The sequence below is a fragment of the Oryx dammah genome, unplaced genomic scaffold, assembly GCF_014754425.2.
Source record: "Oryx dammah isolate SB20612 unplaced genomic scaffold, SCBI_Odam_1.1 HiC_scaffold_23, whole genome shotgun sequence".
Lineage (NCBI taxonomy): Eukaryota > Metazoa > Chordata > Mammalia > Artiodactyla > Bovidae > Oryx > Oryx dammah.
In genome coordinates, this window is record NW_024070207.1 from 52,228,481 (window position 1) to 52,255,337 (window position 26,857).

The window sequence follows — 26,857 nt, forward strand, 5'->3', positions numbered from 1 at the left end:
TTTTCTTTATTGAAGCATAATTTATTTAAAATGTCGTATTACTTTCATGTGTACAGCAAAGAGATTCAGTTATATATATTTATATTATATATAACATATATACATGTATATTTGCATATATATATATATATACTTTTTTCAGATTCTTTCCATTACTGGTTATTACAATACACAGAATATAATTCCCTATGCTATTCAGTAGGTCCTTGTTGTTTATCTAAAGAGCACACCAAGCTTTGCAGCACACCAGGCTTCCTTGTCCTTCACCATCTCCTGGAATTTGCTAAAACTTATGTCCATTGAGTTGGTGATGCTATCCAACCATCTTGTCCTCTGTCATCCCCTTCTCCTCCTTCAATCTTTCCCAGATCAGGGTCTTTTCTAATGAGTCAGGTCTTCGCATCAGGTGGCCAAAGTGTCGGAGCTTCAGCTTCAGCATCAGTCCTTCCAATGAATATTCAGGACTGATTTCCTTTAGGATTGACTAGTTTGATCTCCTTGCAGTCCAAGGGACTCTCAAGAGTTTTCTCCAACACCACAGTTTGAACACATCAATTCTTCGGTGCTTAGCCTTCATTATGGTCCAACTCTCATATCCATACCTGACTACTGGAAAAATCATAACTTTGACTAGATGAACCATTGTTGGCAAAGTAATATCTCTGCTTTTAATACACTGTCTAGATTTGTCATAGCTTTTCTTCCAAGGAGCAAGTGTCTTTTAATTTCATGACTGCAGTCACCATCTTCAGTGATTTTGGAGCCCAAGAAAATAAAGTCTGTCACTGTTTCCATCATTTTCCCATCTATTTGCCATGAAGTGATGGGCCTGGATGCCATGATCTTAGTTTTTTGAATCTTGAGTTTTAAGCCAGCTCTTTCACTCTCCTCTTTCACTTTCATCAAGAGGCTCTTTAGTTCCTCTTCAGTTTCTGCCATAAGGGTGATGTCATCTGCATATCTGAGGTTATTGATATTTCCCCAGAAATCTTGATTCCATCTTGTGCTTCATCCAGCCCAGCATTTCACATGATGTATTCTGCATATAAGTTAGATAAGCAGAGTGACAATATACAGCCCTGATATACTCCTTTCCCAGTTTGGAACCAGTCTATTGTTCCATGTCCAGTTCTAATTGTTGCTTCTTGATCTGCATATAGATTTCTCAGGAGGCAGGTCAGGTGGTCTGGTGTTTCCATCTCTTGAAGAATTTTCCACAGTTTGTTGTTGTGTATATGTTACTCCCAAATACCTAATTTATCCCCTGCCCAACCTTTCCCCTTTGGTAATCATAAGTTTGTTTTCTATGTCTGAGAGTCTGTTTCCATTTTGTAGATAAGTTTATTTGTATCATTTTTTAAGATTCCAAATATATGTGATGTCCTATGATATTTGCCTTTAACCTGTCTGACTTACTTCACCTAGTATGATAATTTCTAGGTCTATCCATGTTGCTGCAAATGGCATTATTTCATTTTTTATGGATGAGTAGTATTCCATAAACAAAACAAAAAGACAACATACAGAATGTGAGAAAATATTTGTGAATGATGCAAACAGCTTATACAGCTCAATATTAAAAAATAACCCTTTCAAAAAATGGACAGAAAATCTAAATAGACATTTCTTCAAAGAAGACATGCAGATGGCAAATAGTCACAAGAAAAGATGCTGAACATTGCTTATTAGTAGAGAAATACAAATCAAAACAACAATGAGTATCACCTCATACCTGTCAGAATGGCCATGATCAAAAAGTCTACAAATAATAAATGCTAGAGAGAATGTAGGAGAATAGGGAATGTAATTAGGTGTAGCCATTATGGGGAACAGTATGAAAGTTCCTTTAAAAAGCAATAATAGAGTTATCATATGATCCAGCAATCCCACTCCTGGGCATATATCTGGACAAAACCATAATTTGAAAATATACATAGACCCCAATATTCATTGCAGCACTATTAAGATAGGCAGGAGATGGAAGCCACTTAAATGTCCAGGGTTGGAAGCATGGATAAAGAAAATTTACATATATATATGTAAGTATACACACACACATACATGCATAATGAAATACTACTCAGCCATTAAAAAAAGAATGAAATAATGTCATCTGCAGCAAGATGGATATACACACATAGATACAATCAAACCAGTATATTTTAAATGATGGTCACTTGGATATACTTAATGCTAAAATAATTTGAAAAAGAAGAGCTAAACACTTGACAATGAGGTTAAAAAATCGTTTTGAAAAGAGTAGCTTACACGTTTCCAAGTTAGCTTACAAATGAGAAAAACAGATTCACGGGTGAAAAAAAAAGCTAAGAAATGGCCTTTGGGTAACATCAGATTCCTCTGATGCCTGCACTGGACTCTTGAGCAAAAGCTCTCCACTGAGGTTTCCTCCTTCTCCTGATCTTCCCAAAATATCTCTTGATGGCCAGTTCTTACATTTCTTACTCTTCAATTCATGCTAATACTGACTTTACCAAAGAAGGCAATTTCGATCTAACCACATTTCCTAGTGGGCTAGCCCGTTTTCTGTCCTGATGGGTTCAACTGATTGAGACAAATGTCCTGATAAGGATTGATATTTTCAAAGCAATCATCTATTGAGGGCTCATCCAATTAGTTGCATGGGCTGTGGCCTCATGTTGCTCTTGCTAAAATATACAGAATTTGATGGATCTGGTTGAACTCTGCCCAGTTTCTCACTATGGTGGTCTTGCCCCCTTTTGCTGCCTTTTGTGGTATTTTTTTGTAGCATTTAAATGTGGAGTGCCTGAGGAGTAACTGGTCCAAAGGAATTTGCATGGCTAAGCCCTGCCTATGGCCATCCACATCCCCATTATATTCAGTAGATGAAATGGAATTGATTGCCTCTGGCAATGGCAAGAAGATGAATTGATTGATTGGATAAGCACATGGTGAAGCTGTGGGGTCACTGATGACTGCTTCCAAATTGTAAATTAGAATCAGGCTCTTTTTTAGTGTAACCCTGGTTTGGGGGCTGCCAGGAAAAAGGCAGCCTGTGTGAGCTAGATGTTTTGCATGTACACTCCTAGGGCCAATGGAAAAAATTTCCAGCTTCCCTGAGACAACTGCCAGTACTAAAGAGTTTTGAATAAAACAGTCAATTATTTATTTGAAAGAATATTGCCAGAGTTTTTATACATGTCAATGAAATCATATTTTACTGTTAGAAACTTTAGCCTTTTTTTGTTTGTTTTCCTAGTAGATTGCATTTTGTGTGTTGGCTCATTGTTGGGAAGTTGTTTAATATAACAGTTGATTTTCTACTTCTTCCTGACCAGAACTTGCATAGACATCAGAGATACAAGCTCAGGAGGCTGTCTTAAGAGGATTCCAAACAGAAGAATATTCATTAAATTAAGTGGAACAGGGTTTTGAGCTATAGGAGAGGTTTGGTAGGAGTGTTAGTTATGACGCCCAGGAAAATCTATGGTTCCACCATTGTTGGACTTACCTAGAGCTGAGCAAATAATCAGATGAATTGGGTTGTTCGCTGTCTCACTGTGAGATAGTAGGCTCCCCCGGCACTTGCCCTCCACCCCCAAGACCGTGGTGAATTTCCTTAGCCAGTTTGATCAGTCATGTTTACATATCATGTGAAAGATCCTACTGCTCCAGATTCAGTTTTGTATTGTCTCATCAATATCATTGATTTTACAGCGAGAAAGAATAGAATCCCATAATTATATAAGGCAATGCAGTTAGTCCGTGAGCCCCACCCAGCCCCCCAACTTTATAGGAATCCCTTTTCTGGTACCCTAGGCAGGGGCTGTCTTGCCTTTAGAGATGGGTCACTCATTGCCTTCTGAAGCAGTAGGCTCTGTGGTTGGAAAGCTCACCTGATTGGAAATTCTTCCTTAGAGTTAAAATTATTTCCCTGGTAACTTCGATCCATAGGGCTGGTCCTAACCTCTTGGTCCACAGAGTGGGTTCCAGATCTCTTCTGTGTGACCACCCTTCAGGTATCTGAATGCACCACTCAGACCTTCCCTCAACTTCCCTTTCCTGTAGACTAAACTTTCCTCATTCTCTTGAAGGGCATTGATAAATGTGATAAGCTTTCAAAGCTCTGATGGTTCTGGTAACCATCCCTTTTAAGAGCTTGCAGTATTCCAGTGCCCCTGCTGTTATGGGGCATCTAGGACGATAAACTCTGTCTTGTACAATGTACTGATATGGTATAACCAACAGTGCCTTCCACATTATGGGCATCATGCTAACCTACATATCACCTGAGCTGGCATTGGTTCTTTTGACTGCCAAATCCCTCAAATTGACTTAAGGGTAAACTAAAATCTTTGAGGTTTTAGTCCATGAATTACAGCTAAGTCTTTCTCATTTTACAGTTTTACACTTGGTTTGTGGAATGTAATTGCAGTTTTCATTTACCTCTGTTAAAATTCATCTCATCGGCTTCAGGCTGGTTTTGCAGGATCTTTCTGAATTTTGAATGCTCAGAGTTTACTGTCACCTGCAATTTTGATAAGCAGGCATTCTATATGTTTAAGTTATTGATTGAATGAGATAATTTTTCTGAAAGCATTCATTTCAACCAAAGCCCCAACGTAAGTCATCAGTATTATTATCATTATTTACACACACACACAGACACATGTACATGCACACACACTGCTCCCCTTGCCTTCACCACAAAGACTTTCCCAGGACCTCGCACAGCGAACTCTTCCCTGACAGCTTAGTGTGTCAAGCAGAGGGACCTCTTTGTGGAAGAACTTTGACTTTTAATGCTTTCTGGATCTTGGTGACTAGTACATAAGAGTACAAGTTAGTAGAACAAAATGCAGGGAATCCATCAAAGGGAATTCTTTGCATCTGTTTCCTCATCTGCCCAATGAATGTGATGCTAATCCCTGCCTCTATAGTTTATGGTACAGAAAGGCCAAGTGTGGGAACTAAGTGGCTGACACACTTGTTGTTGTTATTCAGTTGCTCAGTCCTGTCCAACTTTTTGCCACCCCATGGACTGCAGCATGTCAGGCTTCCCTGTTCTTCACCATCTCACGGAGCTTGCTCAAACTTATGTTAATTGAGTCTGTGATGCCATACAACCATCTCATCCTCTGTGGTCCCCTTTTCCTCCTGCCTTCAATCTTTCCCAGCATCAGGGTCTTTTCTAATGAGTCAGGTCTTCGCATCAGGTGGCCAAAGTATTAGAGCTTCAGCATCAGTCTTTCCAATGAATATTCAGGACTGATTTCCTTTAGGATGGACTGGTTTGATCTCCTTGCAGTCCAAGGGACTCTCAAGAGTCTTCTCCAACACCATAGTTCAAAAGTATCAATTCTTCAGTGCTTAACCTTCTTTATGGTCCAACTCTCACATCCATACATGACTACTGGAAAAACCATAGTTTTGACTAGACTAACCTTTGTTGGCAAAGTAATGTATCTGCTTTTTAATATGCTGTCTAGTTTGGTCATAGCTTTTCTTCCAAGGAGCAAGCATCTTTTAACTTCTTGGCTGCAGTCACCATCTGCAGTGATTTTGGAGCCCAAGAAAATAAAGTCTGTCACTGTTTCCATTGTTTCCCCATCTATTTGCCATGAAAGGCACAACAAAACCTTGTGCTCACCAGGACCCAGGAGAAAGGAGCTTTGATACATTGTAATGACTAGATAAATCTTGATATTTTTGTTATTCTTAATAATAATGATAATTCACACATAGAAACTTCAGAGACTAATAATAATATCTCACAATAGCCAGTTACTATGTCCTAGGCACTAGAGATAGAAAGGTGAATGAGATAAGGCTTGGCCAACAGAGTAGACACTTGAAAAAAACAGCCAGCTGTGTGTTGGATGAATCTGGGACATAAATGAGACCAGCAGGGTCTGGAATTCTGACTATTTCTGCCCCTCAGAGTGTGGAGCACCCAGCTTCTGTTTCTAAGTCAGGCAAAGCAAGGCTCCCCACAAGCTGTTTTGGATTTGCTCAAGTCCTAATGCTGGAGGATCTGGTTGGAAAATAATTGCTAGTGGAAAATGGGCCTTTTCTGATTTCTTCTGGGTTTGGCTAGGGAGTCTTCAGATCACAGGAGGGTAAGCATCTGCCCTATTTTTAGAAATTGCATAGAATTCTCTATTGCTTATGAAGTACTGAAAAATAAAACAGCATTGCTTGCTTAGTCCTCTCTCCATAAACCAAAGTTGACCTCACAAAGGGGAGATGCATCTAGTGTCATGGAAAGAGTGTGTGCCATGGACCTGGTCCCCAGCAACTGCTTCTGGCCAGTGTGAGGCCCCACCTCTCAGAACCTCCACTACATTGATGGCCTAGTGCAGGGATGAATCCCTGCTTTATCTTTCTCAGGGAGGATCAAAGGAGCCCAGAGATGGAGTTTCAGACCAATCTCACGTGTGTGTGTGTGTGTGTGTAACTTTTGTGGTTAACGGAGCAGTGATGCTTGGTATTGAGTACAGGTGCTCAGCCCTGGAGCATGTTGTCAAAGCTTTGGCAACACTTTGGAGCAGGTGCTCATTCCCACGTGAAGAACATGCAGATTACTACAGTTGGATAAGGGAGGTGCACATGTTCTTATCTTGGGAATAACAAGAACATAAAAATAGATTAATATCCTTCAAGTGTGAATGAAAAGAATAACAATGAAAAATCTGCTGTGAGCTTTACATACGTTCTAGGTCTAACTCATTTTGAAAGCGGAAGAGCTTGTGCCAAGGTTCCTTGCTGAAGATAGTCTTTCAGAAAATTATATTCCTTTCAGCTGCCTCCTCCCTGTCTTAATCAAATGCATCGATGATACCATGGAGCCAGCTTGCCGTTTCATGAAATCTCACGATTTCAGTGACTCAGTCGTCATTGAAAATATGCAAGTATATGTAGCTTCATGTGCATTGGCCAGCAGAGAAGCACACTCCAACAGTAATTCAGGATCAGATTCTGCCACTAAGTAAATATAGCAGAGCTGAGGGAGAAGGTACACCTTCAAGAAGTGATTCATCCATCTAGGTATCTGAAACACATTTGAATAAACCCAGACGCACACCTCTAAAGCCAATGGTGGAAAGGTATGGATAACTAAGTTTCTCATTGATCAAATCTTCCTCCCCAGTTGCAGAAGAAACAACACTCCTATCCCAGGCTGGGGCTTACTCTATCAGTAGGACCTGTGTCTTTTAAATGATGAGACTAATATTGGAGAAGACCAGACTTACTCAGGAAACACTATCTAAATTTTCAAAGAAATCATTGTGTATTTTAAAGACACAGAGTAACTAGAATTCAGCTTGAAGCTGTTGTCATGTATAGTTACTTTGGACCAGTTTTGATGAATACATAAGTAGCGTTTGTCATGAATGTTATCAACTGCATACAAATGCACAACTCGAAAACACTTGGAAATAGTCTATCTTTTAAGTAGGTTAAGCATCTCCTCTAAATCTGGTATGCATTTTTAATGTACTTACCGCCTCCTTTTAAATAGTGCCAGGTAGAATCCAATCTGTGTCAGGGCTCCTCTGAATCATACTTACAGATTCTGCTTCAACGGTTCCACTGTGAATGAATCTGTGAAGTATCTTCTTGCATTACAGCTCTTCAGACATCAAAGACTCTTTTTGAACTGGATAATTATAGAAGGGGGAAAAAAAACATGGTTTAGTGCTACCTGAGAGTTCTTATTAATATTACCTTTGAAATGATTAATTATGTTACCCATAAAGATTGGGGAAAAGTATTATGTAACTGACTCATTAAAAAGGCCTTTCATAAACTTTGATCCCCCCTCCTCCAAAGTTTGCCTTTATTTCCATCATTACATTGATTTTTAGATTTAATGTCCATATACCAAAATGTTTGATGAATCTAGCATAGTCCGACACATTCAGCTTCACAAACTTTGTCATCTCTCCTGAAAGTACCATGAGTCCTAAGACTCCAGCAAGATTTGAACAGCACCTCTTTTCAAAGCGAGTGTTTAAAAGAACTGAGGAGCTACCCTCTCTGCTAGTGGAGAGTGGGCACCTGAGGGGCCATGCCAACATTAAGACTTCAGCTCACAAATGCACTGTGTCAATAGCATGGTCCTAAACTTGTCACTAACAGTTAGGCTACATCAAGAGAAATGAGTATCAGAGCATGCAGAATGAGGGTGGTGATGGTGCTGCCCTGCCCTGAGCTGGCAGATCACACCTGAAACAGGAGATCATGAGTCAGAAGAGCCCCAGGCAGTCCTGAGTCCCTCCTGGGAGCACCTGAGATAGTTGACAGAACGCAGAATTCAGGCATTAGAAGAGAAGTTGAAGATTCCCTATCAATGAATGAACAAGTTTCCAATATCTCCAACTGGAGGAAAGATGGCACCAGGGGATCAGGCTGCTGTCTTCCAATAGCTTGTTGGGAGAAAGAAGAAATGATGTGTTCTGTGTGGCTCCAAAGGGCAATCCTGAGGTAGAACCTCTTGGGAGACAGATTTTTTTAGCTCCCGGCTGGAAAGAATAGTGTGATCAGGCTGTCTGAACATGAGACTGGCTGCTTTGAACAGTATTGAGCTCCCCATCACTGGCAATGTACAAGTGGATGTGGAATGGCCCTTTGTCTCAAAGACAGGCTTTAAGCAGAAGTGTGGAGCAAGGGAATGGACTGAATGACTTTAAGTTCCCCTGAAAAAATTTAAGCCAATTAAGTCAGTAGGTATTATAAAAAGGGCTTACCATGTTTAGTGCCAAGAAAGTCTTTCATTTTTTGAAGTTCCTGCAAATAAAGTTGCTTTGTTTTTCCTCATCAGGAGATGACCCATCCCTGGCCTACTCCTCTCACTGCCATGCATACTCCTGGAAATTCTGAGCAGAGCACACTTTCCATCCCAGGACAGGTCAGTGATCTTCTTGCTCCATTTCCCTTGCTATGATGTCAGTTATACCAATCTTCCCATTGGGATCTTAAAAACAGAAATGGCTGTGGTGTTCTACCGCCATAATATCTAGACTCTTTTGTGTCCCTAAGGATAAGGATGTTAATACAGATAACATATTTTTGAAAGAGCATCTTTAAGAGAATGTCCACCAGATGCTAGCTTGTAGGTCATTATTCCTAGAGCATCACCACTGGCCGAGCTACTGTCCCCAGAGCTGATGGATCAGAGAGAAGAGTGAACTCACCGCTTAAGAAAGACCCAATAGATGATGAAACAACATCCCAGACTGTTTTAATTAAAAAACCCAGTACTCTTCAGCCTAATGGATCAGTATCACTTTTAGTCCTTGCCCACAAGCAGACAGATTTTCACATGCCAACAAATCATATTGACAGAACCTTTTCTCCTACAGTTCTAGTGTAGAACTGTCAAGTGTTTCTTATAAATTTTTCCTCACTTGCTCTCAGTAAGATGTTTTCTCAGCATTATTTTTTAAAATGCTTGAGTAGATGTGGATATTCCAATAACACATTTTAAAAGAAAAAAATAATGTCTTCCTTTCTCCCATCCAATTAGCCATCTATCCATCTAGCCATCTATCCATCCACTCATCTATTCATCTATCCACCCATCCAGCCATCCATCCATTCACCCATCTACCTACCCACCCATCCATGCATCCGTCCACCTATCTATTTACCCATCCATCCATCCACCCATCTACCTGTTCATCTACCCACCCATTCATCCACCCATCTGTCCATCCACCCATCCATCCATTTATTCAGAAACCACTTACCAAGGATATACAATAAAGTTAGGGATGAAGAAAAACACGAAATGACAAAGCAATGTAGCATGTGCCTTCATAAAGAATAAAGACCCTGAGAAGGATTTCATACTCCCTGGGACGGTGACCAAATGCTTAGAGGTGACATCACCTGGAGGCTGCTTACAACTTTAACAGGTGGAGAAGGGCCCAAGAGAAGAACACTCCATGCAGAACAGGAGAGCAAGGTACCTAGAGAGATCATGGTGGGATGTAGACTATTATGGTCTCAAGTGAACCCCAGGCACATAAGTGCATCTCTGGGAAAGGCCTTGAATGCCAACCAAGGATATTGGACTTTATTTGTAGGAGAAACCCAATCACATCCTTTAATTTTAGAGTCATTGTTTTGGGAGTAACATTGGCCTAAACTGTGTTTAACCATCCCCTTCCACCTTTGAAAGGGATCAGAACTAAGTGAGCAGGATCCAGGGTGTGTCATTCCTTCATGAAGTCCAACTCTCCGTGGTCAGGCTGCCCTGGGTTTGATATCCTTCTCCCTGGCATCACAGCCAAGTGATCAATTCATCTGTTTCAGGTGTTGAATCCAACATTTGTACAGTGATTGCAGTGTTTTCAGCTGTATTTTTCCAATTTTGCAGATAATTTGTGCAAGTCACAATTTTGACATTTGCAAGTGTTTACAATAGAACTGGTTGTTGAAATGAGATTTTATAGTAGGTGCAAACTTTAGAATCAGGCCTGATCTGCATTTTCTGTCAATTATCTGTGCTACCATCAACCCCGTGATAAAGGTAGACGCAAGTGGGATAAAATGGGGAAACCAGTATGGCTACCCACCCACTCTTTTGTCTCCCTTGATTCCTGCCAAAACGTTGATTTGAAAGAAAAGTACATTTTAAATAATAATAACAACATGAACAGCACATATAATGCTGTTGTGTGCCTCGCTTGGTTCTGAGCACTGACTACATAGTAAATAATTCAACATTGGCTCAGTGGTAAAGAATCCACCGGCAGTACAGGAGACCAGGTTCGATTTCTGGGTCAGGAAGATCCCCTGGAGAAGGGAGTGGCTATGCACTCCAATATTCTTGCCTGGGAAATTCCATGGACAGAGGAGCCTGGTGGGCTACAGTCCATGGGTTTGCAAAAGAGTCAGACACCGCTGAAGTGATTTAGCATGTACACATGCACTATGTTGGTAATTTGACTGTCCCTAGTTTACAGAGGAGAAAACTGAGGCACACAGTCAAGAAATGTGCTCAGAATCACTCAGCTAATAAATGAGTGCGCCTGTCTTTAGTGTTGGGTGTTTTAGTGATATGTTTATCACACCAGTTTATAGACGCACCAGTTCAGATGCCATCTTCCAAAACGCGGGTATTCTCCAGCAAATACATGTACCTGTGGTGCTGGTCCTTTCCTTGTGCTTGCACCAAGACTAGGTGACACCACCCTCTCAGAAAGCATCCATTTCTTCCTTTCACTACAGAGCTTTCATGGAGGAAAGGGACTTAGGAGCTGCAGACCTGGCTGTTCTTAATCCTGGTTCTGCCATTTGCTGGCTGTGTGGTTCCGTCCAAGTTCTTCTAAGCATCAGTTTCCTCATTTGTACTGTGTGTGTGTGCGTGCATGAACATGTGTGCTGTGTGTAATCCCAGTGGATTTTCCAGGCCAAATAATCTATGATTCTATAAACTTACAAAAACCAATACGCTTGAAAATCCTCAACTGAGTAAAATTTACTTATCCATCTCAAATTGAAATGCCACGTTTTCAGATGGAAAATGGAAAAACTCTATGCCACATTGAGGGAGCTAGTTATGTCCCCTGGGGAAAGTCCCTTTAGGCAGAAGTTGGCAAATGACAGCATATGTCCTTTTAGATTTTTAAATGGTTAAGATTTTCCAAAGAATATGAAAATTACTAGTAATATGAATGCTATGAAATGCTATGAGTGATATGGAACTCAAATTTCAGTGTCTATAAATCAAGCTTTCATGGAATCTAACCACACCAATTCATGTATGTCTTATCTATGACTGCTGTCACACTACAATGGCAGGGTTAGATAGTTATGACAGACACTATAGGTCCCTCAAAGCCTAAAATATTTACTATCTGGCCCTTTATAGGAGAGCTTTGCCAACCCTTGCTCTAGAATCTAAATCCTACAGGAGCCTCTGATTTTACAATTAAGGCTATTATTTAAAATAGCTTGACAAGTTTGTGAAAACATTTTGGCATTGTTATATTCTACTCCTAAAATTATCAGTGTGACATGTCCATACAAGAAATGCACAAATCAAAGTCAGACATTTAAAAAAATTTGTATGACGTGAATCAACAATTGCTGTATGAACAATGCAAATTCTCCCCGTGACCAAGCTATTTTTCAGTCGGGATTGGGTATGTATGCAAGAGAAGGCAATGGCAACCCACTCCAGTACTCTTGCCTGGAAAATCCCATGGGCGGAGGAGCCTGGTAGGCTGCAGTCCATGGGGTCGCTAAGAGTCAGACACGACTGAGTGACTTGACTTTCACTTTTCACTTTCATGCATTGGAGAAGGAAATGGCAACCCACTCCAGTATTCTTGCCTGGAGAATCCCAGGGATAGGGGAGCCTGATGGGCTGCCGTCTATGGGGTCGCACAGAGTCAGACATGACTGAAGCGACTTAGCAGCAGCAGCAGCAGCAGCAAAGGAACTTGGGTAATATCCAAAGATGTTTCATTGGTTTGGAATTCTGGTTTGAAACAGTCTTACCCAGCTAAACATTAAAAACTGTATCAAGAATACATAACAGAGTTGACTCAAATTCAATCAAAAATATAACCCTCCAATTTGTTTCATGCATCACTGCTCTGAAGCCTCAAACAACTGACTGGGTCTGATGTCCACAATACATGGATGAAGGGTAAAAACTCAGTCCAGATTTCTGGGAGCAGTACAAAGGCTGGCCATAATCAGAGATATCATTTATTTGACTCTGAATGCTGTTGTTTGATTCCTGAAGGTATGCAAGACCAAACTTGTCCTATACAATTGTAATGAAATTAAAAAAAAAAATAATGAGCATATAGTTACGGACAAATGGTTAACTCCTCATTTATTTGGCACTGTGGGAAATGTGATGTGCTGGATAACTGAAATTCTTGGATAACAAAAGGCTGTCCTTCCATCAGTCAGTTCAGTTCAGTTGCTCAGTTGTGTCCGACTGTTTGCAACCCCGTGGACTATATAGTCCCTGGAATTCTCGAGGCCAGAATACTGGAGTGGGTAGCCTTTCCCTTCTCCAGGGGATCTTCCCAACCCAGGGATTGAACCCAGGTCTTCTGCATTGCAGGCAGATCCTTTACCAGCTGAGCCACCAGGGAAGCCTTAGTCATTGTAGCATGCTGTAATATTATGTGCTTTGTCATTCAGTCATGTCTGACTCTTTGCAACCCCATGGACTGTAGCCCGCCAGACCCCTCTGTCCGTGGGATTCTCCAGGCAAGAATACTGGAGTGGGTTGCAATGTCCTCCTCGAGGGCATCTTCCCAGCCCAGGGATCGAACCCAGGTCTCCTGCATTGCAGGCAGATTCTTTACCATCTGAGCCACCAGGGAAGTCCAAGTAATATTATACTATTTTGTAATTGTGTCCTCGGGAGCTATTGACATGGCTAGGAATGCTTGCCTGTGTATTAAATGGCCATAGACTCTGGTATATTTTCAGTTCTGACTGTGCTGTGTCACTTGCTTTGGCCCCCTGTGCTGTCAGGTTTCACGTCTCAGTGTTTCTAGTGGCTGTGTTTTTAGAAATGTTTCCCCTTCCTCACCATGTATAATTTGCTAAGGGGTGGGAATCAGATGGCGAAGCTTGTTAGGGTCTTTTGTCAAAAGTTAGTTGTCTAGCAGACTGGGGAAAGGATGGCAGTGTGGGGTGGAGAAGCCCTTGAGCAGCAAACTACCTGGGCTTAGTGTCAGCCCTTTGCTTGAGAGGCCTTTCTCCTGTCTTGTGGAGTTTCTGCTCATCTTCTGGTGTGGTGATCATGCCAGAAGATAAGTGTCTTGGGTAACAGAATCATGCTACATAGATTGGAAAACTCACTTTCAATTTAAACACAGCATCATCATCATTCTAGCTCACTTCTCTTACATAAAATAATGCTGTGATCTTATTTTTACTCTATAGGGTGGTAAGATTAAGCTTAAAGAATAGATTACTTGCAGCAGATTGATATAATTATTTTAAAGAATTTTTTATTTGAACTATAGTTGATTTACAATGTTTTACATGAACAGCAAAGTGAGTTATGTAGACGTGTGTGTGTGTGTGTGTTCTTGATATAACTAATTCTTGTATTTATTTGAATTCATTGTCTCTGGTTGGAAACAGTTGCTTTGCCTTTGAAATTCCCTCCTTCCTCCACACATGTGTCCATGCTCCCAGAAGGCCTGATGTGTGCAAATCCGGATTTCTTAACACACTTATAAGTCATGTTGAGGGTGACTTTCAAGTAAAATTGAAATCTCTTTAGATTACACGCTCCACTCGCGTAGTTGGAATTGCTTCCTATACATCTCCAACTTTGCAATGAAGTTTTAAGAACACTTTTCTTATAAAAATAAGAGACATCTATTGCATATGTGTCACCGTCAAGGTAGAAAATTGGAGTTGTTTCTATAAAATGGAACAGTTGAGCCAGTCTGTTAATTACAGTGTTATTTATACCTCTACCAAAGTCATGATCCTTTGTTTGAACCGAGTCCCCTTTACTTCCATAGAGGCATCATTGCCTAGCTAAGTGAGAAATTATACATTTGAATCTCACACACATGGGTCATTTGTTCCCACATTGCACACAGTTCCAAACAGATACCAGTCTTATGTGTAATTCTGATAAAATGTCACTTATGGTCAAGTTGTAGCAGGTTTAGCTGGCAAATGTCTATCCTTTAAGTAGAGCTACTGACAGTAGCCTAATTAATGGACTCCTTAACTCTGGTTTCCTATTTGCCAACATTAGTCAAGTTATATCTTCAGCAGTAACAAATAGACCTTTTGTTTCTTTTGTATCATTTAACTAATGTTTGTATTGTCTGTGTTCTTCCTTATAGGAATCCCAACATCTGACTCCAGGATTTGCCTTACAAAGTAAGTGTTTTGAAAAAAAAATATTTCTTGGTCAAAACCATTATCTCCTCTCCTCACTCACTTTCTTCTCTTTCCTACCTAATATTAGGAAAACATGAAATAACAATAAGAAAAAGTCACATTGTGATATATCCAATTGGTTTCCTTTTTACTTCATCTGTTATACATGGCAGGATTCTGTGAACAAGTGTAATTGGAAGGGCTGCATGTTCAAGACCAATGTTGTTCAGAATTATCATTTGACAGTAGAAAATGTGGATGGTAAATGTCTGTGCGCTTTCTTTTCAGAGTGGAGTGACCCGACCAGCAGAGCTTCTACCAAGTGAGTACCGTTCAAGTCCCGAGTATTCAGGTTTCTGAAACAGGCTTCTTCAGGGGCATTTGGCAAGGAAAATGTGCTTTGGTGCTGAAGGAATCTTGTTCTCTCTGCTGCTCCTTGAAAACAGGAAACTTGCCTCTTAACAATGTGGAGTGTGATTAGAGGGGAGAATGAGACTTCCCACGATAAGCCAGTAACAGCCAAAATGAATGAAATAACCATCAGGCTCTCTAGCATTGTAGATACAAGCTGGGTCAAAAATAACTGTGATTCTTGAGTTGTTTGAGCTATTTGAGTTGTTTGAACTATGATTCTTCAGTTGTCTAGTTGTTCGAGCACTGTGTCATTTCAGCCACAGACATCTTTATATGTAACTTTCGGCCACCACTGACTAGGATGGAGAAAGAAGCCGCCTAAGTAGCCGTGATTGAACATGAGGGCTTGAGTGCATTTTTCTGGCCAGTCAGCCTGGGACCTCGCTGTTCACAGGTCATCTGGTGACTGTATATTAAAGATAAACAAGGGCAGCCAGCAAGAGATGGAATAAGAGATTGCATGATACTAGGTTGAAGTTCAGAAGCCAGGGCCCTGCAATTCACTCCACACTGTCTTCATTTTTTTATTAATGTTCACTGAAGGAGGGGCTTGGAGAAACCAATTTCCTCAGATTAACTATTGTAGATTTTGTAATATCCATTTGTCCAAGAGCGTATCAAGGGAGTAGTTCTCTCACAACTTCTTTCATTCCTAATAATAGAAAATGGAAGCCAACTTTTCTGTGTAATAGTCACATACTTGAAAATTTTCAAAATGAAATAATGTATGTCATTTGAGTGGCCTAATGGCACACTTGAAGTGAATTGCTCACCTTTTGGAAGATCACGAATAATTGCATAAAACAACTGGGAATGACTCCCAAATAGACCAAGGCTCTGAGAAAGTCAGTGGTATTTCCATGGTCTTAGTTCTGTTTAGTACTAAATTCCCCCAAACGCTGACCTCATCATCAGTCCTCTTATTTGGTTTTCCAGCCTGATTTGTGCCTTATAAGTCAAGGTTCCATTTCAATACCCGAGAATTCTCCATTTAAAGAATCCAGGGAAAAAGAAAGAAAGAAGAGGAAAATAAAACTATAACCTTGATTTAAGGGCCAAATTACACAGAAATGTGATAATAGAATTTTTTTTTTTTTGGCTGTGTTGGGTCCTTGTTGTAGTGCTTGGATTTCTCTCAATTCATGGCTTGCAGGTTCCAAATCACGTGGGCTCAGTAGTTGTGGTACACAAGCTTAGTTCCCCCATGGCAGGTGGGATCTTAGTTCCCCAGCTAAGGGTCAAACCTAGGTCCCCTGCATTGCAAAGTGGATTCTTAAGCATTGGACCACCAGGGGGGTCCCAAAATCATCTTTGATATTGTTCGTTCCAGCTTTTCCAGTCATCATTTTGCATTGACCTCCCCCTTGTTATCCTAGTAGACAATAAACCTTATTCTCCTTACCTCTACTCCTAAATTGCTCCACTCTTATTCCAAAGCCAGTATAATTCACAAACACACACACGCATACACTCACACACACACACAGTTGAGCATTCAGGAAATCAGTGCAGGTTTCCCAACATGAAAACTTATAAGAATATTTTTTCCATTGTAAAATGATTCTACTCTTAAAGCAGGAGTTTTAGGCTCCTGCTGTGAAATATGCTGATTTCCATATAGACCATAAAATGCAGTATTTCAATAGCTTGTAACTAACAGAAATAAACTTGTCAATTGTGATTTATAGCTAGAGGCTGCCTCTCCAGACAGTAGCACTGGGTATACAGTGCATTTAGTAGGGCTAATGCGCTCTATAGGCATCGTCGATAAAACTGGAAGACGCTGAGTCTGTTTAATGAGTGAACCGCTGTTCTTTTAGTTGCTTGATCTAAAGTCTAAGTATTGTTTGTCAGACTCCAGCTGGAAAAAATGACCTTCTTGTGGTAGGGTATAGGTTTAACACAGGACAGATCAGAGCTATAATAATTATTTTCACTTTTAGCTTCCAAATTATTATCAACTTAGCCATTATGGTCATTCTCCCTTATTTTACTACACTGCTTTTTAAGTCAGTTTCTAGGCTTTTTCATCTGGCAAGGTCATCCTCCAGGCATCTGAGAACATCCTGCATGTAGACAGACTGTTAGTGGCTGGAGGTTGGTGGGAAGCAGCCCCAAGCCAGCCCTTCTGCAGGAGACACACCCTCCTAAGGCTTACGAATGTCCTGGGCAAGCCCCTAGCCCCTCACTGCAGTAGGAAGACATGGGAGCCTTGTAAATCAAAGTCCCTTTGCTACTGGACTACTTGATTGTTTTCCTCATCTTGGCCTCATTTCCCCAGTGACAAAATGCAGATCTTCCATTTGGGCCTGGGTTGTTTACAAGGACTACACGGATCAGCACCAGGACTGAAAACACCAGCACAGGGTTCCCCGAGTGCAAGCTCGGAACTAACCAGACTCTGTGATGCAGCGGGATCACTGGCCTTGGGAGAATGGAAGTTCTCGCCCCAGCATGCTCCATTGACACACAGTGCCTTCTATAGGGTGTCCATCTAAGTGATGACATCCTACCTGTTCCAGCTGGAACCTTGACTTCCCAGGAGGCCAGAGCATGCAACTGGGAGAGTTTCAAGATCCAGGCTTGAGTTTCTGTTCCATGACACTGATGGCATTGGGGGAAAGCATTGACCTCGGATTCAGAGGATTAAAGTTTAAATCAAGGGGGAATTTATTTTTATTTCAGAGTATAGAGACAGAGCCCTTTGAGGGACATGAGGCAAAATAACAAACATATGTATGTATGCATATTGGTATACATGCAAACACTTGTCACAATTCAAATGTAAACAGTTACACATTTCTAGTAATTCAACTCAACCTTAAAGTGCATTGAATGTAAACCCTTAATAATTTCTGGAGGAAAGAAGACCCAGGAGGTTTTGTTTCCTCAGCCTGTATAAGTCAGAGTTGTATTATAGTCTTGGAGCAGGCCTCACCCAGATCTTCTAAATCCAGTGGAGTTTCTAGCCTCCTTCAAAAAAGGTCTCTTTCCCCCAAAAGAGTGGGACACGGGCTATTGAAAGTCAAGTTGTATTTCTCAGGCTGTAGAGTTGTGTAGTTCTACAGTGATACCATGTCCATCCTGCCTCTAAAGCACCCATTTATTTCAGGGAAAAGATTCAGAGATTGAAGGGACACCCCAGACTATGGGTTACCTTCTAGTTTCTTTATGACACCATTAAAGAACAATGGAGGAGAAAGTGGAAATCAAATCAAAAAAACTTGAATTTTCTCCATTGAGTTAAATGTCTTCATCTAGTTGACTCTATCAGCTTGTCAATTATTTGTCAGTGCAGTAGCTTTACCAAAATACATGACTTTGTTGGTCTTTTATGAGCCATCCTGAATAGGGGCAGATCAAATTCTTCCTGTAAATCATTTTCAGACAGCAACCATGAACTCAAGAGTATCCCTCTAGTCTTTCCTTGACTTTAGCTCATTTCGTGAGGACCGGTGAGAAGATGGCAGCTCCATATATGGATGTTTGGATATTTCCTTTGTCATCCTTGGTTGTTTGCCTTTGGATTCTGTCAAGTTGGAAATCATGCAGACCCCCTTTTTATCAGGTATCTCCTGTGTTTTAGGTCGTGCTGTTGAGAATTCCTGGATAGTTTCCATAAAAGCCCAACATAAAGGTAGATGTAACCGTTAAGTCTGCTCTTTCCTTGCCATGAAACCAGTTTCTTCATTTAGGGCACTAGCTACAAGTCTGAAAGCTTCCCAGCCATGGACCCAGACAGTTGACAAAAGGCCTGACAAAGGGAATCTAGTTGTGGCCAGTTTACCTGTGGGTGACAACTGTGCATACCACATGGACAAATTCTTGAATGTAGCACCATATATGAGGAAAGGAAGTTACACTCTCACAGGAATGGGAGACATCTGTGACAGTAATCACTGTGCTGGTGGATCATGGGCAAGGCTAGGTGCCAGGTCTCATGCCAGGTGCTTTTATATACACCACCCTATTGTATTTAGCAGGGCTTCCCTGGTGGCTCAGATGGTAAAGAATCTGCCTGCAGTGCAGGAGGCCTGGGTTCGATCCCAGGGTCAGGAAGATCCCCTGGAGGAGGAAATGGCTACCCATTCCAGTATTCTTGCCTGGAAAATCCCCTGGACAGAGGAGCCTGGTGGGCTACAGTCTATGCCAACCTGGAAGGGCTCCCAATAATTACCATTTTACAGATGAGAAAAATGACACTAGAATATCATCCCTCCTTATGAAGTATACACAGTTCAGTGAGAGGACAAACTAACTGTTTATCTTGAACAGACATCTTAGCTATGAGTACACAGGAGGGCCGAGTAAGTTACATTGCTCTTCATGGGAAAGCTTGCATGCTCAAAGCCTTCTCTTTTCCCACTGAGTTGTCCTTTCTCATGGAATCTGATGCAGTCAGGGATTTGGTCACCAAATTTGGCATTTTGTACCTGGACACAAACCTTCAATAGACTTGAAGAGCTGAAGTTGATGATTCCAAACCTGGTTAAAGTTGCTTGATTTAACTGAAAGAACATTATTTCTCATCTTTTCTCTATAGGGTATGAAGACTTCATTATCACAGGGAGTGGAAAGATAATAAGAATGTTTTCTAGTTTGCTATGATCAGTAGCAAGTGCTACATAATTTCTTAGATGAATTTTAAAACAATTTTTTTATCAATAAAACTCCAAAACACAAAAAACATGCATGAAAATTTTGACCGTCTTTCTACAAAAACTTTCATCATGAAAAATGTTTCCTTTGAGAATCTGATTTGAGATTTGAGCAATTTCATATGTTCTTTCCTAAGCAGTTAATTTAATCTTCTACTTAGATACAATTTCTGGAGCAAAGTAAATGTGTAACGAGGCAGGGGAAAAATGACTGTTATTTTCATAATCAGATTAATTCTTAATCAGAATAGATGATTTGGTACTTGGAATTTAGAAATACTACTAATCAGTTTAAGGCTTACAAAAGCCAAACTAAACTCTCCCAATAAACTGGTAATCTTGGTGACTGTCACTGGTCGCAGCCATTCCAACTTTCAAACTGAGACATATGCCAACTCTTCCCTTTAACCCATCTTGTATGCCCTGCATCTTAGAGCATGCCAACTTTTCCTAAGGACTTAATATATTTTTGGAAGTTCTCCACTACATCAGGGACAGCCACCTGGGAGCAGAGAAAACAAAATTTGGCAGCCTTTTCAAGCTGTGAATTAAAGGTAATTCACAGTTTGAAATGAATCAGCATGAGGTCCTTAAGAAGAGTAATCAGACATCAAGAGGATTTTATTTTGAGGACTGTATATTGGCTAATGTGACAACAAGCAATATTGGCATTTGCAATGTGCACGTCAAGAAGTATTGAAGCTGCTGGTGCTTGACAGACGCCAAGACTGAAAACTGGGGCACCTTTGACAGGAACTGTGGATTTCTGCTTTCATTACAGAAGCTGCAAACATAGATGTTTGTGCTCAGGGAGCATAAATCTTGAAAGATCAGATTTGCTTTTTGTGTCTTTGTTCAGGTGCCCAAGATTTGTATGTTTCAGGTGGATTTTGAGACATGTCTGTAATTAGAAACAAACATCTCTTTTTCTCTCAGGAAAAAGTCAAGTATGTCGTCTTTTCTACCTGATTTGCATCCATATTTATATCCGTTCATTCACTGTCTCATTCCTTACAACAAAAATGCTTTGAGCCCCTATTATGTGTAAGGCTCTGGGCAATGCAGGGGGTTGTGCAGAGTGAAACCATGCACACTCCCACCAACGAGCTCACAGGTTAGTGAAAACTTCCATGGATAACACCAGTATCTCAACCAGCTCCTAATCACTAAGCACCTGCAGCAAGTATGTCAGGAACTTTCTCTCTTTACAGACTCATGGGAGTCAGCACCTTATATTCTACAGCAGCAGAAACCAAAACTCAAGGATTTTGAGTGAGTCACCCTATGGGCCACAGTAACAGAACCACAACTGGACAGACTCCAGAGCACATACTCTTGACATGCACTTAAGCCATCCCCTTGGGATTCACCTATGACCTTTCCATGGTGTCAGACCAAAGTAGACTGAACACTTGCATGCATGCTCAGTCATTTGTCTTCGAGACCCATGGACTGTGGCCCACCAGGCTCCTCTGTCCATGGGATTTCCCAGGCAAGAATACTGGAGTGGGGAGCCATTTCCTCCTCCAGGGGATCTTCCTGACCCAGGAATTGAACCCTGTGTCTTCTGCATTGGCAGGTAGATTCTATACCACTGTGCCACCAGGAAGCCCAAGCACAGTGTGGGCTAACATGGACCCTGTCATTTGCTTTCTATCAGGGAAAGGATTAGATCAGAACACTGTCATTGAGTCAGGCTCTCTGACACAGCACATGCTCATGGGTGCTGATGGGGACACTGTAGATACCTCAGCCTCAGCTCAGGGCCTGGAGAAGGCAATGGCACCCCATTCCAGTATCTTGCCTGGAAAATCCCATGGACAGAGGAGCTTGGTAGGCTGCAATCCATGGGGTCGCTAAGAGTTGGACACGACTGAGTGACTTCACTTTCACTTTCACTTTCATGCACTGGAGAAGGAAATGGCAACCTACTCCTGTGTTGTTGCCTGGAGAATCCCAGGGACGGGGGAGCCTGGTGGGCTGCCGTCTATGGGTTTGCACAGAGTTGGACACGACTGACGTGACTCAGCAGCAGCAGCAGCTCAGGGCCAGCAGTCAGATTTTGTCACACGCCTGGAAGATGCTTCCTTTGGTGAGGGGGGGTGATCCAAACCTGTAAGGGACTTCACCACTCCTAGCAATTCCCACAAGGGTGATTTTGGTGGCCTGTGATGGTAACAACATTTCTCTCTAGAAATCTCTATTTTCGTATATGAAAGTAAAAAGAACAGAACTGATACTTGGGTTGGTTTTTATGACAGTTTTGTCCATCACCTTTCATGCTTACCAATGTGGAAATTGCTTTATTTTATCGAAAATTTGCTTTATTTTACAACCTTATTTTAAAAAATTTAAAAATTTTTCCCAGTGTTATCAATTGATGGCCCTATTTCTAAGTTCTCCTAGAGATTTTCAACAGTAAATGGGAGTGAGAAGCAGAAGAGGTTAAGAAGGGTGGCAAGAATACACAGACTGCTAAACTGCTAAATCACTTCAGTCGTGTCCAACTCTGTGTGACCCCAGAGATGGCAGCCCACCAGGCTCCCCCGTCCCTGGGATTCTCCAGGCAAGAATACTGGAGTGGGTTGCCATTTCCTTCTCCAATGCATGAAAGTGAAAAGTGAAAGTGATGTCGCTCAGTCGTGTCCAACTCTTAGCGACCCCATGGACTGCAGCCTACCAGGCTCCCCTGTCCGTGGGATTTTCCAGGCAAGAGTACTGGAGTAGGTTGCTATTGCCTTCTCTGGGAATACACAGAACTATACAAAAAAAAGATCTTAAAGACCCAGATATCCATGATGGTGTGATCATTCACCTATATCCAGACATCCTGGAATGTGAAGTCAAAGTGGGCCTTATGAAGTATTACTGCAAACAAAACTAGTGGAAGTAATGGAATTCCAGCTGAGCTATTTCAAATCCCCAAAGATGATGCTATTAAAAGGACTGCACTCAGTATGCCAGCAAATTTGGAAAACTCAGCAGTGGCTACAGGAATGGAAAAGGTCAGTTATCATTCCAATCCCAAAGAAGGGCAATGCCAAATAATGCTCAAACTATTGACAATTGCCCTCATTTTGCTTGCTAGCAAGATGATGCTCAAAATCCTTCATGCTAAACTTCAACAGTACATGAACTGAGAACTTCCAGATGTACAAGCTGAATTTAGAAAAAAACAGAGGAACCAGAGATCAAATTGCCAACATCTCTTGGATCATAGAAAAAGCAAGGAAATTCCAGATAAACATCTACTTCTACTTCATTGACTAAACTAAAGCCTTTGGCTGTGTGGATCACAAAAAACTGTGGAAAATTCTTAAAGAGATGGGAATAACAGACCACCTTACCTGCCTCATGTGAAACCTGTATGCAGATCAAGAAGCAACAGAACTAGACATGAAACAATGGACTGGTTCAAAATTGGGAAAAGAGTACGTCAAGGCTGTATATTGTCACCTTATTTAACTTATATGGAGAATACATCATGCAAAGTACTATGTTGGAGGAAGCACAAGCTGGAATCATGTTTGCTGGGAGAAATATCAATAACCTCAGATGTACAGATGACACCATCTTAATGGCAGAAAATGAAGAGGAACTAAAGCACCTCTTGATGAAGGTGAAAAAAGAGAGTGAAAAAGCTGGCTTAAAATTCAACATTCCAAAAACTAAGATCGTGGCATCCAGTCCCATCACCTCATGGCAAAGAGATGGGGAAAGAATGGATACAATGGCAGACTTTATTTTCTTGGCCTCCAAAATCACTGCAGATGGTGACTATAGCCATGAAATTAAAAGACACTTGCTCCTTGGAAGAAAAGCTATGACAAACCTAGACAGTGTATTAAGAAGCAGAGACATCACTTTGCCAACATAGGTCCATCTAGTCAAACCTATGGTTTTTCCAGTAGTCATGTATGGATGTGAAATTTGGACCATAAAGAAGGCTGAGCACTGAAGAACTGATGCTTTCAAACTGTGGTGCTGGAGAAGACTCTTGAGAGTCCCTTGGACTGCAAGATCAAACCAGTCAATCCTAAAGAGAATCAGTCCTGACTATTCATTGAAGGACTGATGCTGAAGCTGAAGCTCCAATACTTTGGCCACCTGATACGAAGAGCCGACTCACTGGAAAAGACCTCTGATGCTGGGAAGGATTGAAGGCAGGAGGAGAAGGGGATGACAGGGGATGAGATGGCTGGATGGCAACACCAACTCAATGGATGTGAGTTTGAGCAAATCCCCAGAGATAGTGAAGAACAGGAAAGCCTGGTGTGCTGTAGTCCATGGGGTCACAAAGAGTCAGACACGATTGAGCAACTGAGCAAGAACAGTCATTGAATGTAATGTTTTGATCACACACACACACACACACACACACACACACACACACACACACACGCACATCCTGTCTCCCAGAGTATCAAGCCCCTCTAATGCATCTGATCTAATGAAATGCTTGCACAGATGTGCACGCTCTTTTTTCAATTACTAGGTTGTAAAATACCATGACCAGGACTACTTTTCACATGCCCAGTGATTGCGAATTTGATAGCACTTTCACACAATACATTAACATCATGTGAGTGTTACAGCAATCCTATTAGATAGCCAGCTACGGAGTGGTGGAACTGGGCCTGGAAGCACGGATTCTGCCTTCCATCAGAGTGTGCTGCCTTGTCCCCATGTTCTCCAGATGCTGTGGGGCCAGAACTCATCAGTCAGAGCATAGACAAGTCTTCCAGGACCAGGTGAAGAAAATACAGCTGCAGTGCAAAAAGCCCCATGGATCATTCTTAGAAATTAAAAAGAAACAAACAACCCCTCCTGAGAAACAAACAAACAAACAAAACAAAACCCTACCCAACTGAACCTAGAATAGATGAGAAGGGATATCAACCCTGCTTCTGAGCTATTCATTCTGCTTTTCCATCCTATCAAATATTTCACAGTCAGCCCCATACTTTGCCCCAATTACAATATCAGGAACATTCTGTTTAAGTGGTCTGTTCTTGACATCTTCTCAGAGCTGCTGAAAAGCCCTTCCACTTTACTAATGAGTGGGTAGCAATGTCAGTAGAACATGGCAGGTGCTTGCACGATCATAGCCACAAAACTAGTAGAAAAATCAGACAAATGCCTTTTTCTGTGGTTCATGCTTCCACTGCAATGTGAGGACCAGAAAAGGAAAAGGTCTCAAAACTATTTGATTGACATTTGCAAATATGCTGCCAATGTTCCTCTCTCAAAGGCTCAAAGAGGGCACCTAGCAAGCACCCCAGACACCTACGGACAGACAGCCAGTGCCGGTGATAATGCTGGAACCAGGCCTGCTTGACGTCCTCTGGGCTGTGCCACACTGCTCTACTTCACTTGTTTTCTCACCTGCTGTCTTCACTGCCCCTTTGTAAAAGGAAACTGATTTTATGGAGAAGGAAATTGCCTCTCAGAGCCTTTCAATGACTGTTTCAAGATGACAAAGCCAGGTATGATTGGAGACAGAGTCTCTAGGATTCTTGGAGTACAAAACTAGAACTTTTCTGAGACCCTGTCTGCCACACTTGTATAAAGTTTCAATTGAACAATTATGAATTAAGTACAGAGACAGACAATACTCTTCTGGTTCTATGACATCTTCTGTTTCCACACAGGGCATTATCTTTGTTACATTTGAGCTTGACTCAATTCTGGGAGCCAGAAGACAGAGGAGGGGCCTCAGCTGCTGGGCCTGCACTTCCGGGTGGCTCAAATTGCAGCTCTCGCTCTTCCTGCCATGTGACTTGATGAAGTCACCTGGCATTTTTCTGAGCCTTTGTTTCAACAGATGTAACACAGAGATGTGCTATTGCTCAGACTCCATCATGAAATGCACCAGCATTAGGGGACTCCTGAATGGGCTTTGCCAACCATCATTCGGCATCAATTGTCTCATGTTATCACTGAGGAAAGTCGTGCTCAGATGGCATAAGCGTGGGCCCTTAGCTCACACAACTCACTGTTGCAAGGCTTCGTGTCCCACTTCTTGGGCCCTAATTGAGTTCTCTTTTTGCTAGTATCTGCCATTACTTCCCACAAATGTTTTGTTGATGTGGTTTGGATCAAAGGATCAATTACCAATGCAGACAAGAGAGTGATGCTGGACTGGAAGCCAGTTGTATGTGGACCACTCTTCTACTTAGCTTAGATGTCCCCAGCACACTTCTGGATGCTCCACCCACAAGGGATCATTCATTATTTGATTCATTGACAGTTTGAGCATTTGAAAAAGAATCTGAATAGTTGTTGTTGTTTTTAATCACATACATCTTTTCAATCTCACTGTCTTAGAGAATGGAATTTAGGAGTTAGATTTACCCTATCTTCATGATTTTGAGGAGGGGGGGCTGTTTTATTCTGAGGTTGAAGAGGACCTGAAGCCAGTGACCTGTCTTGACCTTTACAACTGGATTAAAATTCCAGGTTGCTACTGTGGTAACCATACCTTGAAAATTAGATCCTGACAGTCACAAGAAATTTAAAAGTTCACTGCTGCCATGAACTTTGAAGAAAGGTCACTTAAGATTGTTAGAGACAGCCTCTTGATTTAAATAATCTGCCTTTCTGTCTGGTATGCGTGCTTGTGTGTGTGTGTGTGTGTGTGTATGTATGTGTTTGGGGGTGGTGGCGCAAAGAGATTATATCTTGATGAATTTTTTAAATATAAAAAATGGTTGTGGTTTAAAGCAGAGCAATTTTCTGCATGAAATTTAAATCAGCGTCAGTTCAATTTATAGTATTCACAGAGAGTTGTGATATTCAGGGTGGCAGGAAGCCAAGAGACACAGAAAAGATGTAAAGACACTGAGAAAAGATACTCCTGGGGGGTCCTTCGCAGACAAACCTGAGTGGCCCATGGTCCAAATGGCAGCCACTGTCAA

At 41.4% G+C, this 26,857-nt stretch overlaps 1 protein-coding gene across 1 annotated transcript in view; it reads left to right on the forward strand.

Moving 5' to 3' along the window:
- Window positions 1–26,857, forward strand: part of AFF2 (AF4/FMR2 family member 2) — a 375,160-nt gene that overhangs the window by 193,183 nt on the left and 155,120 nt on the right. Inside the window, exons 6-8 of the mRNA XM_040265289.1 lie at window positions 8,804–8,890; window positions 14,832–14,868; window positions 15,157–15,190. Coding sequence (XP_040121223.1) covers window positions 8,804–8,890; window positions 14,832–14,868; window positions 15,157–15,190 — 158 coding nt within the window. The remainder of the gene's footprint in view (window positions 1–8,803; window positions 8,891–14,831; window positions 14,869–15,156; window positions 15,191–26,857) is intronic.